Below are 15,138 nucleotides of genomic sequence, written 5' to 3' on the forward strand. Positions count from 1 at the left end.
CTGAAACATCTTTTTACTCTGCACATTCACAAGGAAAGGACCGCCACGCTAAACTTAGAAGATAGCAAATAATTTGTCACCAGGACTGCTGAGCGAGCTGCCACTTTTGACCTTTGAGGTGATCAGTAAGGCTTGCGTCTGACATACCTTTTAAATCTGGAGCAGACTTCGTGCACTAAATATGTGCACCTATCCATTGCTCGCCTTTACTCTCTCTCCGCTAGTTACCTTACCTTGAATTATCGGACGTGAGTCCATAAAGAGACCCTTTAGAGGTGTATGATAAAGCGACACTGCCTTGCATGAATAAGCTTGTTCGCATAATAATCATTCTGCTGCGAGCAATGCATACCACGGTGTTCCGCGCACAGCTTTTCCCCGTCCCCCTTCGAACGCTGTTTGTTTTCACGTGAACAGCAGATCGGAATGCGAGCTCCTAACCCGCTGTCAAGCAGAAACTAAAAAGACTGGGTTTTTCATTGAACTTCGCTTGACGAGGAGGACTGATAACCCCGAGCTTTCGCTTATAAACCGATACACTGCTTCATCAATACATGAATATATTGCAAATGTAATTACATCTGCGGAGCATGGATCTTCATACCTCCCTCAAATGTGTCGAGCTGTTCATATGCATGTCTATTGTGCATGTGTGTAGTATAAAATAAAACTTATTAACTTTTTATTGCGACAGCAAGTATATGGAAACTCCAGACGCATTTCTGCCGTCGGCATCGCCATGATATTCCGTATAACGTCGAAGGGCGATAACACCGCCGCTGCGCTCCCTACGCTGTTATGTGCGAGGGAAACCTTGCGAGTGGAGACGACGATCGCAGCTGCATATCGCCCACGCGAAAGGGAGGAAAGCGGGAAGGGAGCGCGCCGTCTTCCGTCGCGCGCGAGGCACCGAACGTTGCGAGGCACCGGGGGTAGAGGAGGGAGGGAGGGCGGCGTTGTACTCCGGCTGCAAATGCCTATGTGGCGGCTGCGCGCGGTCGTGCGGCCGTGCCTAGAGAGCGATCTGCGTTGGGGGCAGAGTCTAGCTGCGTCGAGGGCTCGTAACTCTGTGCGTGCTGTGTTCTCGGCGCTCAGTTTGCGTTGAAGTGATAGACAACACGAAGGTCACTTCACTCCCTGTTGATGCCGCCCTTCCTAGCACCAGCGCTTTGACAGCGAGTGTCCACGGTCATAAAGGGTGATGTGTTCATGTTTGCTGTGCGCGCTGACACCATGCTTGCTAATTTAGTTAGCAAGCGAATGTTTACAAGTTTATGCAGCCGATAAAAGTGCAATCCAGTCACTTCGTATACCTAGTTTGCTATCGCAATCGATGGTTCGCCTTTCGGGAGAAACTCCGACTTTACTAATTCCGTGTACACCGCCTTGATGATAAACGGCTCAGTTTTCATGTGATACTGAATTAGAAACAGACTCCATGAGCAGGTAACATGAATTTCGTGTGGGTATGCTTGTGCGATTCTTCTTAGATTGTTTTCCCTCTTTCTTCTACTCTGAATCTGCAGCTTAGGCTAAATAAGATGGACAGAATAAAGGTGATGTTTTGTTTGTGTTTATGCTATACTCTTAATCATGTTATTTGTTTGCACGCGCTTTTAAAGAGAACCTGAATCATGGATACTTTTGTGAATTAAAATATGCTGATATGGGGATAGTAATCCATGTGATTTGCTCAACATTCAGCTTCAGGCGTCTCTATTTATTTTTTCTTGTGTACGCGCACATAATTACTGTTTATATAAGCTGAGAGAAATGGGATCCAGTAGCCGTTTAGGCTAAACGCACTGCAGTGCAAGAGATGCACTGCAACAAAACGTTCCATGAATAATTGAGCGTAACATATCATGATTCTTTTACAAAAACAAGATAGAAAGCACCATGTTACCTTTTTCCTTTCAACAAAAGAAAATAATCAGAAAGCTTAACAAAAATGCTGCAGTTTCCTCCCCTGCACTGCCCGTGTCTCGATCAGCCCCCCAACTTAGAACATACTTTCGGAGTCATTGGCTATACCAATTTCTGACGACAGTGTAGCAAATCTACGCGCCGGTTTAACTTCAGTGGTTGAGGGCACAACTTCATAGTATGCCACAACGTGTAAATAATTGCATGTGATACGCTGTTTGAGCTAAAGCACGTAACGCCGTAAATTAACTGATGTCACAAAAATGACAGCACTATATTTTTGTGCCCGACGCACCGAAATTAGCGACTCTAAAGTGTCTAACTAGCTTGGTCTATCAAGCAGATAACATGAGTATTTTATTCGACTGATGGCACTGATCCTTCACATAAATTATGCGTGCGGAAATATGCATGCTCGTTTATGTACGTGTAATAAACCACAACAAACTTGAACGTATCAGTTGCAACTGTTAATATTCAGAACGATACTGATTAGATGTGTGGTTTACGCAGAATGCCATGAGTCGGGCTAGCAAAGGCGAAGTGAATTTACTAAAATGTTTTCGCAATTTCAAGTGCCGGGCACTTTTGAAAATCAAGAACGATCACGCATGACCTTTGATTCGATTCCCGGCTGGAAAGGCCTAATCTTTACGTAGGCGAAACGAAAGCACTTGTGTGTTTATAGTAATATGTGCATGAATTAGACAACTCCGGGTTGTCAAGATTAATCCGGAGCACGCCACTGGTTGTCTTGTATAGCTGCATTGTTGGTTCCCAAAATTCTAAAAATGTCAAAAATTAACCCAAGCATTTTAAAGTGGGGGTGTGCGAACAGTGACATTTAAGACAGAATACGAATTGAATAGTGCCAGAAGCGAATCAAGCCTAGTACTTCTCGAATAGTTATCAAATAATGAACAGCCGTTGCCACAATTAATATGAAACAAGTTGACATCCCAGTAGCAAGTTTCTGTCATTGCATAGTACGTTATGAAGTGTTGTTTATTAAAATCACAAGCGAAGCATTAGAAGCAATCAAGCATAGTTTCTTCGCAAGAAAAGGACTTTCAGAGAGCGCGAATGATCGCTGTAAGCTTTTAAAGTGTGGCTATTGAAGTGACGTAGCCTGCTCCACGGCGCAAGTTCCGCTCTTTTATGTCTATACTATGCCCACGGGGTGCACATGATAGTTTACTGTATTTTTGCTCAAATTAAATGTTTCTTAGGGCGCACTTGAAATTTTGAAATATTTGAAAAGTATTCGAAAAATATTCATATTTACGAATGGTGACTGTTCGATTCGTAATTAGAAAGTTTCGAATTTTTGCACACCCCTATTTCAAAGAGAACCATGCAAAGAGAACTTGGCGGAAACAACTGCATCTAGCAATTCTAAGAACGCCTGGCAACATTTACCAATAGAACCTATGTCCTAAACAGAATCACTAAATTATAGATAATTCGTTGATAAAGCAGAGTTAACTTACCCCTACATTTGCTTGGCTTCATTGTCTGTTAATTTTCCAACAAAACAGTAAGCCCCTCGCCTGCCCCGGTGATTCTCCTCCCTTATAACAGAAACTGCTGTCACAGAACACGTCTCATTAGTGACATATCGTTAGCGCACGAGCACATTTGCATGTCGCAGACTGTCACCATTACGCACGTGCGCCCGTGCGTGCTCGCGCATGCGTGGTTCTCTTGCTGACAAAATCGTATCTCGGACATGCCCCCACAGTGTTCACGGGAATAAAGCCAAGGACAAAAACGCAGCAGTGTTGTATGCAAACCTACCCAAAGCCGCCGGCCCCGAGCATCTTCATGTTCTTGAAGTCACGCATCCGTGGAATAAACATAGCGAATGGAAGTGGTTTAGGTGGATTCATCTGCGAAGCAAACAACAGGCGCAAGGTTATGACAAAGGCTAAGATGGACAGAATCTGCTACGAGGCTCTGTGACGTTCGTACACGTGCTTCTTGAGAATTGCGATAAAAATAAGCCTCGCGTTAAAAGATAACGACGGCATCGTAAATGCTGCCCAGTCGTATCGGCTTTCTTGTTCATGTCTATGCCTTTCTTTTCAATTCAAATTTAACATCTCATGCCGGACAAAATATAATCATTATCAAAACAAGTTTGCGGTGTTTAGCATATTCGATATTGTGAAGTCTAAAGGCACCACTTAGTCTGTTTGCTCTCAATTTCTCCAGCCCGTGTTGTGAGAACGCGAAGATCTTTGATGGAGTCCGTGTACAGTTTAACGTTAGGAAGAGCCAGCAGAATCCGGCTAAGAGGTTATTAGGAATAATTGAATCACAATCATAAACAACATTACTCTTCTATTAAAGAATGGACCTAATATTGTACAAGCCTGGCGATGTTCTATGTGATTTAGGGTACGTTCCGTTAAACGGGCCCACGGGTCATGTTGAGTAAAAATTCTCATTTTTCATTATATTTGCCTGTCAACATTGACTAGCATAACTGAACGCCTTGATTATCACCGGTATCAACACGCCGCTGCAACGGGTGACAAGAAGTGCATGTAATCAAAGGAAAATAATTGTTTCGTTTTCGTTGGGCACCACTAAGACCGATGTCATGTATTGCCGTTGCGGAATGTCCGGTCTTACTGCTAGAAGGCCCGTGTTCTTTCCTTTTTTTTCTTTTTCAGCATAACAGTGTTCTGCCAGCGTCATAGCCGAAGATTCTTCTTCGACAGACCACGATCGACTGCGGCTGAATGCCCGTGGTATAAACACTGAACGAAATATGAACCCCCGCGTCTTAACCTTGGATGTTCACTAATACAGACAACTGCTCCCACGTTGCACAGCGACGCGAGAAATATATCTTCCCGTATATGTGCGATGCCTTAGTTATGAGTGAATGCTTAATTCCCTCACCCCATGCTTATTCGCGCCATATATGAACAAGGCTCCAGTAAAGAGAGGCGGAATTTTTGTCATCATCCTTTATGCAGTCAGCGTCGCCTTGTTACTTTTTTTCCACGATATCCACTCACCATACAAGCTTTTCATTTCATTGGCCTGAAAATTTATACGCCAGTTGCTCCATCATTAAATATTTGTAAAAACGGCATTTTGCCGACTGTTTCCATCTCGCGGTTGCTATGTTCTGTGATCGTTTATATCCGAATATTATGCCCATCTGCTTAAGCGGGATTCGCACTACGAAACGGATTGCCGACTCAGGCAGCCGATGATGATGAAGCAGATAATGTTTGCGTTCGCTCGATAACAAAAATGACAGTTATCGTTAAGAGAGGGGTGCTCCTACACTGCCACGGACGCCGAGGCTCTTTCGCTCAAGGCGTCAAGGCGAACACCTGAACCATTCCACGGCAACTGTACAGCCATCATTGTTAAGTACTATGGCGCCTTCCTTCTTCCACGTACTGGCCAAGCACAATTAATGTCGCTAATCTGATTAAAATCGGCGAACTCAGCCTTAAACGATCAAGTGCTTGATTTGGAATTTGCGTGAGGTCTAACCTTCCTTACACGCTTCTCAGCGGATTCTTTTAAGCAACACGTGCGCATGTTTCTATGCAAAACCCTTTTTTCAAACCGCGCGTAAAACAATGCGCTCATCGTTCCGAGTAAAACTTGTATACAACGCCCACCCGTTCAAGCTTGTTGACAATAGCGTCACCGATGGCCATCCAGTCCGTGACGGGCACTTCGGCAATCTTCTCCAAGGATGTCGCAACCTCGCCCACGATGATAGTCAGCTTGCGTACGGTGACACCGAGTTCTTTCGCAACTTCCGTGTTTTTCTTTATACACTGCGTGACAAACGATGTCGAAGACAGTAGATAGCGTTCGTACAGAAAATATACCTTGTTTATTCACTTCATAATAAAGAACACCTGAGAAAGTACGGCGCCCCGCATTGCATTATACTGAAGGCAGCTGCGTAGTTGACTAAAATATCTGTTTATCTGCGACGACCCACAATCTCGTTCAGTTCTTCGTTATGCAAATAAAAATTACTTTAAGAAAGCGTCAATTAACTGATTCATTTGATGTTATTGAATTGCATGAAATTTTCACAAATTGCAACTTCATGAAATATATACGTAAACTGCTGACACCTTGGCGAACAAGACAGCCTGCGTAATTTTCTTTTGTGAATCAGCTGCAGGTTTCCTTGGAAAAGCTTTGGAGTTAAGCTTCAAGGCAGTTCACAAATGAAACAAAATCAGGAAGTTACGGTTGTCGTTTATCGCTATAGGTAAAATGTTTTAGACGCGGCATATCGGCAGAGATGCGGTACGTGTCGTTACCATGTTGTGGAGGCCGACCAAATTCTCGACCATATCGCGGATGTCCTGGTACGTGATGACCTGCTTGTTGAGCTTGAGGAGGCACTCTTGCGCGTGGAGAACCACCTCTTCCTGGCAGAAGTGCGACAGCGGCTCACGCATCAGGGACACCTTGCTCTCGCGCTTGATGAAGAAGTCCAGCAGCACAGAGGCCGTCTTTGGAATCTGAAAACGAACAGATGCACATAGCGCGTTGCTATATATTGCTGTTCTTTTTTAGCTGAGACCACCCGACCACAAGATGCATCCCTATAGCGTCGCTTGCACGGCGGTAACATTTCAGAGTATGCGGTCAGCCAAACATTGCACTAAGGGCTATGTGCGTGCCTATGTAGCCTCATAGACGCTACTACAAGCCAACAGCTGTGAACTAATGCCACCTTCAATCGCTATACAGCTTGTGCTTTTTGCGTTGTTTCTCCACAGCAACAATTCTTCTTTAGCAACTCAGTGTTACGAATGCTTGCGATCTTGTTCCCCTTTTAATGCGTCAGCATCCTCTGACGAGCTCCCCAGCCCTGTCACGCGAAACGTGCAATGCCTCGTATCTGCACAAAAATGCGTAATTTAGAAACTTAAGGCATTTAATCGTTATAACAGTGTAAATGTAGATGATTGGCAGCGTTGTAAGCGATAAGGAAGAGTTTGAACCCGCCAAAAATTCACAATATGTCCATAGAGATACATAGGGTTCCATAGAAAATGCGTGGGGATGCTTATAGTAGGGGTGGGCCAATGGAAATTTAGGGGTGGGGCAACTGGAAATTCGGAGGTGGGCCAACTGAAACTTGGGGGTGGGTCAACTTGAAATTTGGGTTAGCCCAACCTAAATTGGGCTAGGCCAACTTGAAATTTGCAAGTGGGATAACTTGAAATTTCGGGGTGGGCCAGCTGAAATTTGCAAGTGGGATAACTTGAAATTTCGGGGTGGGCCAGCTGAAATTTGCAAGTGGGATAACTTGAAATTTCGCGGTGGGCCAATTAATATTTACGGGTGGGCTAACTGAAATTTAGGGGCGGGCCAACTTAAATGAAGGGGGTGGCCCAACTTGAAATTTGGGGCTTGGTCAACTTGAACTACGGAGTAGGGCCAACAGAAATTTCGGGGTGGGAAAACTGGAAATTTGGGGGTGGTCCAACTTTCAAATTTGAGTGCGGGCTAACTTTTAAATTTGCTGGTAGGCTAACTTGAAATTTGGACATGGGCAAACTACATTTGAGGGTAGGCCAAATAGAACTTTGAGGCTGGACCAACTTTGAATTTGCATGTAAGGCAACTTGAATCTGTGAGACGGTCAACTTGCAGTTTGGGGTTGGGGTGGATGAAATGAAATGAAATTTGGAAATTTAGACGTGGGTCAACTTGAAGTTAGGATGTCGGCCAAACTGAGATTTGGGGCGGCCCAATGCTCAATTGAACGCTGCTGAGCGCCCTTCGAGTTATGAACTCCTCGCAGGCAAGCGAGCGCGTTCGGACGCTTGGCACGTATATATTGGGCCTTACCGAGGCGCAGTTAGAATGCAGGCGGGAGCTTGAGCGGACGAGGCACGCGCGCACAGCACAGGCTTGCGAGAGTGACAGCGCGGGTGGCATGGCAGCGCGGCGATGCCCTCTCCACTCACGCAACTTCTCACGCGCTACAGCTGCAGCTGGTGTTCCCTTTGGCTCGCTCTGCTGCGTCGAGGCACGCTTGAGCCCGGCGTTCAGGCTCAATTGGGAGGATCGCCTTGAAGGGACCGGACGCGGCGATAACATCTGACAATTGTCCACTAAAGCCTAAGCATTCTTTGCCACCGCAAAGGCCGTGGTTAGACGCGCACAAGCTATGAGAAGCAAGTAAGCAAAAGCGAAGTCTCAGCCGAGCCAAACAAAATGCTTACGCATCAGCAGACAATTCTCAGATTTTCTGTAGCTGTCTCTGGTTCCCGTGTTGAAGTGTTTAAATCCAAGCCACTGGCTTCGCTTATGCATGCTTCTTAATTTGCCCTACGTGCTCGTTACGCCGGTCTCCCGCACCGAAGCACGCCCCGCAATGGACTCTTATCTCGAGGCTACATATAAGCCTCTTAGATATCACAGCTCGCCGAGGTGACGATGGCGCGACAGCATCCCTTCTCGAGGTGATAAACCGCAGGATAGCAATCGGCTTTTAATTGAATTCTGAGGTATTACGTGACTAAACCACGATTTGCTTACGAGGCACGCCGTAGTTGAGGAATCACGGATTAATGTTGACCACCTTGGGATCTTTAACACACCCCCAAAGCACGGGACACGGGCGTTCTTGCAGTTCGCCCCCATCGAAATGAGATCGTCGCGGCCGGGATTTGATCCCGCAACCTCGTGCTTAGCAGCGCAACCCTGTAGCCGCTAAGCCATCAAGGCGGCTGAATAGCACTCTTTTCTCGCAGAACTTAAATGTGTTTGTTCATTGTGATACCTAATCGTCGCGATGACAACATGATGATTAACGTTACCGGCGACTTTACGGACCTTTTCGTGTAGCAAGCGCACGTAGTACCGGCTTTTGCCCGAGAAAGGACAATCGATAGGAAAATTCTATCTGAATTCCATCTATAATAATGTAGGCATAAGCCCACTTTACTAGACGGGAAACCAGTAATGGCCTGCCAACTACAGATTCGTTGCACTTGGGCATTACGCTTCTTGTACGTGCCAGCACAAAATCGGACGCAATATCGAACTTCTCGTGTGGTTCTATTAACGCACTCCACGGCTGCGAAATGCAGCGCTACCGGTGTCTTCTCTTTACACTCTTATAAAGGTGTAACGTGTGAATAAACCGCCTGCAGTATTGCTCTATAGGAGGGCTGGTGGGAGAGCTGAGGGTCGAGTGGTGGGGCATAGCTAAAATTATTAGTAATTAGTGGTGACACGCTTGTGAAGTTATGCTGAAAAAGATTATGTTAAAACTATATATGCTGTCAACATGAGTCTGCCCTTCTCGGCAAGCAGATACGATCGAGTTCACGCAATTGGTTTTTCGGCAGAACTGTCGCGCAATGAATAACTACGCCCTCTATAACATGCAGTAAGATGTTCTACCTATATTCAGCCCGCATGGTTGTATTAAGACATGAAGTACACAAGTGTGAGAAAGGTAAAAGTATAGTGCTGCAAATCCAAGTTCCTCACCCTGGGGTAAAGCGAGACGAGCATCTTCGCCGACACTTTTCGCTTGTCCACACCTGCAATATATAAGGAAATCAATACGGGCAGATTATATTACTTCACAAATCATCTCGATGTTAGAATAAACTAGTATGCCTTTATATGTGCAATTCAACTATCTCATGTTAAGTTGATCTAAAATATTACCAAGAGGAAGTAAGGCAGTACAAACCGTCCTACAAAAATATCATGAGCGATCACTTCTGTGCAGCTTTGCAATGAAGATGGAAACACTCTTCCCTGTACGCGTCGCATTTGCTTGTTTGCAATGCCCAAATATGGTGATGGGCCCTAGAGAGTACACGGTGTTCCTCAGTTCGGCATTAGTTTCGTCTGCTAAGAAATTATACTGCTTTGGACAAAGACTAACGTTTGCCATTAAGCATGGAATCAGTACCGCTGTATACCTGTGTCAGCGCCGCTCATAAGGTCAATGAACGTACCGAGCTTGTCGGTCGACGAAGCAGCAGCAACGGCCATGTCGCTTGTTCTGCGTGCGCTCGGCTCTTGAATACGTGGTGGAAGCGTGTGCGATGCTGGCGTCCAAGATTCGGGGGTCAGCACTCACTCCGGCCAGGTCGCAGGGAAGTCGCCGTCATTTCAGAAGCGGTGCTACTACGCTGTGCTGCCACGCGGAGGCTGGAAGGCACGCGACCACCTCGATCTTCTTCCGCTTCTTTGAGGGAACAGGCAAGCCCCCACGTGGAGGCACCCTTTCCCTGACGATGATGACGATCTTCTTCTAAATTGACACGAACACATTGTGCAGAATAGGCCGCCAAACGGGTTGTATTACGCCAACAAAAAGATGTAACGAAAATTGGAAAGAAACGGAATATAAATTAAGTAATGCATACTACAGTATAGTCAGCCATGCGAAAAAAAAAAAAACGGCAGATCGAATTTCTCGATGACTGTCCACGGTAGTGCGCTTAGTATATAGCGTTGAACCAATACAGCGACACAACGTATTGCTGACGTCGAAATGAGTTATGCATGGGGCGTGTACTGCAGCTGTGCTCCTCTTTCGCGCTACCTTATGTACACCCGGCGGCATATAGCGGCGCCACTGCGAATTCTGCGCATGACCTACGAAATGCATGGCACGCTGGCGCGCGCGAACGCTGAGAAACGCGCCATGCGGCTGCTCGGTTCCTCCCTCGCGCTCATGATGATGATTAATTGGCATCCCCTTTGAAAGGAGCGGTGACAAATAGTCACCTAGACTGATTGAGTTAATCAGTTATGCTATGCATGCTTTTCATTCTAACATTTTTTGTGCACGTCTTTAATCTTTTCTTTTTCTTCCTCAAAACTTATCCATCTACCTTGTACCGTTACCTGTGCCTGTAACGGGTCCGGTCGTATCAATCTCGTCCCTGCTCTTTTCCACGAATACTCTGGACGTCTCTTGCTTACCTCGACTGCTGACCGGTTGATGCTTCCGTCCACTTTAAATCCAAGCGCTTCTTGAAGGTGTGCATTATACCAATGGGTCTCACTGGGTGAATCCCTTCGCATTTTATTAGAATGTGCCGAGTGGTCTCCGGATTTTTGCTGCAACATACACATGCCCCATGTTGAGGACGACGCAACGAGCTATAAAAAGAAGAATGATAGGTGTAACGTTAAGGGATGAGAAAAGAACAGATTGGGTGAGGGAACAAACGCGAGCTAATGACATCTTTGTTGAAATCAAGAAACAGAAATGGGCATGGGCAGGACATGTAATGAGGAGGGAAGATAACCGATGGTCATTAAAGGTTATGGACTGGATTCCAAGGGAAGGGAAGCGTAGCAAGGGGCGGCAGAAAGTTAGGTGGGTGGATGAGATTAAGAAGTTTGCAGGGACAACATGGCCACAATTAGAACGTGACCGGGGTAGTTGGAGAAGTATGGGAGAGGCCTTTGCACTGCAGTGGGCATAACCAGGCTGATGATGATGATGACACATGCCTCATCTATTTGCGAATATTTGCTCCGGTATGTTTTGTCCTTAGGCCACCAGCTCGAGCCTCAGAGAGCAGTTGAGCCTCTTCCATTCGTGTTATAGTACAGATTTTCCCTCCTAATTTATTTCTTCATTCTTGTAAGTCTACATGGCCTTCTTGTTTCCGTTCTTTGCATCCAATTAACTGACTCCTGGTTCTCTATTTACACTTTCATTTACCCTGTACTTGGCTGCCAACTTTCTTGACCTCTTCCTCCATTCTGCGTCCACGCTTTTCAGGTACAGATACTTGCACACTTGGGCCGCCCATTTACTTTGATCCATGTTTCTGAGTCTTTCTTCAAAACAAATTTTGTTCCGCGCTTCTCTGACTTCAAACGACGCCCAAACTGTGTCACCCTACACGTACTGCCACATTTGAGGATTTGCCGTGGGCCGCCAAAGCCAACCGGCCTACCGATCTTTGGCTAATTTCCAGCCGCGACAAGATTAGATGTTAAGAAGAGAATGGCATTTGCGAACGTTAGCGCTGGCACCATTACCACCTTTACTCCTTTCCAGATTCCACGCGCCACTTCATATATATTGCGGCCCCAAAGTGCTCTATGTTTCATTATTGCCGCATTCCGCTTCCCCTTTATTTTCAAATTATATTTTTTGTTTCCGCAGAACTTGTTGCTATCCGGGAGGCACTTCGATTTCTCTCCGAGGAGCCTCCTCACGCATGGACGATATTCTGCGATTGCAAGCCAGCTCTTCAAACGATTGACTGTGTCCTCAGACGGGGCCCGTATTATTCTATGGCTATAGAAATTACAGAGTATCTCGACCACGCAACAAGAAATGGCCACAATGTCACCTTTCAGTGGATACCATCACACTGTGGCCTGATCGGGAACGAACAGGCAGATGCTGAAGCGAAAACTGCTTTAGATAATGCTTGTGAAGTACGCATTCCGTTCTCACTTACAGACACAAACGCCCTACTTCGTCGCTTAAACCGCAACTCTACGTTAGAACACTGGACCCAACCAGATCGACGACACAAGCGATTACACAAATGGGACCAAGAAATGAAATTTCGTATGCCTCACAAGCTCAAAAGAAGCCACACGAGCATGTTGCACCGGATTCGCCTTGGTGTCGCATTCACCAACCGTTATAGACATATGATAGGTGCCAGTGATACTAGCCCAAACTGTGAATGCTGTGAGGTGCCAGAAACACGATCATATATTTTGTGTGTGTTCCGCCTGCGCGCAAGAACGACAGCAACTTGTCTCTTCCGTTGCAAAGATCCATGAGAGACCGCTATCGGACGACTTTCTTTTAGGTCCTTGGCCTAATGCAAACAGCGCAGCCCTGGTAACAAGAGCCGCTATAGCTTTTCTCCAAGCCACTGGGCTGGACGCACGGCTTTAGAGAGGCCACAACTCTGTGAATTTGTATATACGCATCTTTTCCTTATTCCATCATCATTCATCAGCCCTTTCCCTCCCGGTCCCTCTTCCCCAGTGTAGAATAGCAGGCCAGAGCAAGTTATAGCTCAGGCCGACCTCTCTGCCTTTCTGTAAATAAATTTCTTTCTCTCTTGGTGGGTGCTTGAGCAAATGTTTCCGTCGTTTATGTATACGCCGAGGTATTCATATTGCTTGACTATGGTTATGCTGTCGAATTGACTCGCCTCTTCATTGAAGATCGTAATTCCCGATTTCTCTGTGCTAAGCTTAAGGCCTAGAACTGTCGCTGCGTTGCCACAAATATTCGCAAGTGTCTGTGAATCTATTGCATTGTCCGCTAGTAGCACTTGTCACTCGCATACATCAGTCTGGGGACCATCTGTTGCCCCATTTGTCCATTACCCATGCATAGTAAATCCAACCCTAATTCACTGTTTTGCAGACGGCTTTCCATGCCCTTGACATAAAGCGTTAACCACAATGGAGACAGAGGAGATCCTTGCTTCAGTTCTTAATGAATTTCCGCCAATTGATCACATTTTCGGCCTTCCCATACAATTTGTGTTCTCTCTATATATTTCCCTCAGCAGTTTTACGAAATTGTCACCTATGCCTTCGTGTTTGAGCATATCCCATAACAATTCCCTGTATAGGCTCCCTCAATACCTAGAAATGTTATCCATGAAGGTCTATTCGGAGCTACTGAAGTCTCTATGGAATGTATTGGTACAAACATCTTATCGTCTAAGCGTTTGCCTGGTCTGAACACATTCTGTAGTTCCCTCAGTACATCATTTGTTTCCACCCACTTCGACAGTTCAAATTTTATGGCTTGCATTGTCGTTCTATATATCACCGACGTTGCTGTAACAGGCCAATACCGGCTGGTCCTATCCTTATCACCTTCGCATTTGTAGATGAGGTTCATCTTGCATCCGCGTCATCCAACCGGAATTTTCTTCGTTTTAATCACTTGCTCAATGGCATTAGCAGTACCTTGCTCGTCGGACCGAGCTAGGTTTTTTGATTAGCTGTATTGGGATTTCAACCGCTGCGTCTTCTAGTGGCACTGCCGAGATGTCCGCGCGTGACCTCCGAGACAAGATGCGTGACAAGGCTCCATGCGTGCGAACGCTGAGAATTGTTCCCTCGTTTTCCGCACACCCAGCGACATACACACTGTGACCCACGTTCACGAGAGGTTCATTGAAGAGCGACACATATACCGAGTGAATTTATGGAACTGCCTTTTTAACGTCGGGTTGCTATTCTTCAGGAACCCGTGTGACGCGGTTTCTATTCAGCCCAGCGCAGGTGAAACTTGAAGGGGCCCTGAACCGCCATTCGGGCTTGGTGAAATAACATAGTCCGCGGGTAGCATGCGCTGCTGTGAACATCTCAGCCAAGTTTTGCTGTCGACCGCGGTGCGCGGAGCTCGCAAGAGCACGAAGTCACTTTTGCATCAAAGGCTCTCTTTTCAACGCATTCTCTTCTGGACGCTTTTATTTCTTAGTGAAGCGGATTCTCATATGCGGCCGCTATTGGTAGCTGCGGTCTGCTACTAGCGTAAACGCCGCGGCCGCCGCGGGGTATCGCCATTAGTCCACTGGCTATAGAGTTACTGTATATACTACCAAAGCCTGTATACGCTACCTTTGGTAGCATATACAGGAACACTAACTGTCTAAGCTTACTGCGGCTCGCTGAGGACAATCGCGTTTGGCTTACGTTTAGTGCGTCGTAGGCACCGAAATCGGAAGTCGTGGCGTCTACGTTAGCACCCAAAATTAAATTTGAACTGCGCGCCACGGTGACATTTAGAAGGCGGAGCATGGCGGAGCGTTGTGGGCGCACTCCACTCCGCCATAGCCTTCGCAGTGCAAGGCATTGAACAAGGAACGAGAGCACAGCGGATGACGTGTTTAATTGCCAATAAATCCTCTTCTGCTGAAGGCATTCAAGTACTTTATGCGGCAAGGTATTAACATTTCTTTCTCTAAGGTATTAATGCGATGGCGTTAAGGGCCCCATGTCGCAGAAAATCTGGCGTCGGCATCCCCCGTCAGGCGTCAAACGTCGCTCCGACAAAAAAGGCGGACATAATTCCGAACCATCGCATACCCAACCACTCTTCTACCACCAAAGTTGCTCATACCTTGTCTTTCATTCTTCACAAAGTTGTTCCTCAGAATTTTGTCAACGGCAGCCTACAAACAAATATAATGAAAAAAGAAAGAACACCGACAGCACAAATCC

General features: G+C 46.2%; 1 protein-coding gene across 2 annotated transcripts in view; it reads right to left on the reverse strand.

Annotated features, from left to right (window-relative positions):
• The window catches only part of LOC142572578 (uncharacterized), a 31,117-nt gene extending 20,827 nt beyond the window's left edge, over positions 1-10,290 (reverse strand). The window contains exons 1-5 of one of the 2 annotated variants that reach the window (XM_075681793.1): positions 9,915-10,290; positions 9,436-9,488; positions 6,240-6,443; positions 5,577-5,738; positions 3,724-3,815 (exon numbers count right to left, since the gene is read on the reverse strand). In XM_075681793.1, coding sequence (XP_075537908.1) covers positions 3,724-3,815; positions 5,577-5,738; positions 6,240-6,443; positions 9,436-9,488; positions 9,915-9,951 — 548 coding nt within the window. In that variant the 5' untranslated portion in view covers positions 9,952-10,290. The remainder of the gene's footprint in view (positions 1-3,723; positions 3,816-5,576; positions 5,739-6,239; positions 6,444-9,435; positions 9,489-9,914) is intronic. The other variant, XM_075681794.1, reaches the window with a different exon arrangement.
• Between the last annotated feature and the right edge of the window lie 4,848 nt (positions 10,291-15,138).

The sequence above is a fragment of the Dermacentor variabilis genome, chromosome 2 (assembly GCF_050947875.1).
Source record: "Dermacentor variabilis isolate Ectoservices chromosome 2, ASM5094787v1, whole genome shotgun sequence".
Classification (NCBI taxonomy): Eukaryota; Metazoa; Arthropoda; class Arachnida; order Ixodida; family Ixodidae; genus Dermacentor; species Dermacentor variabilis.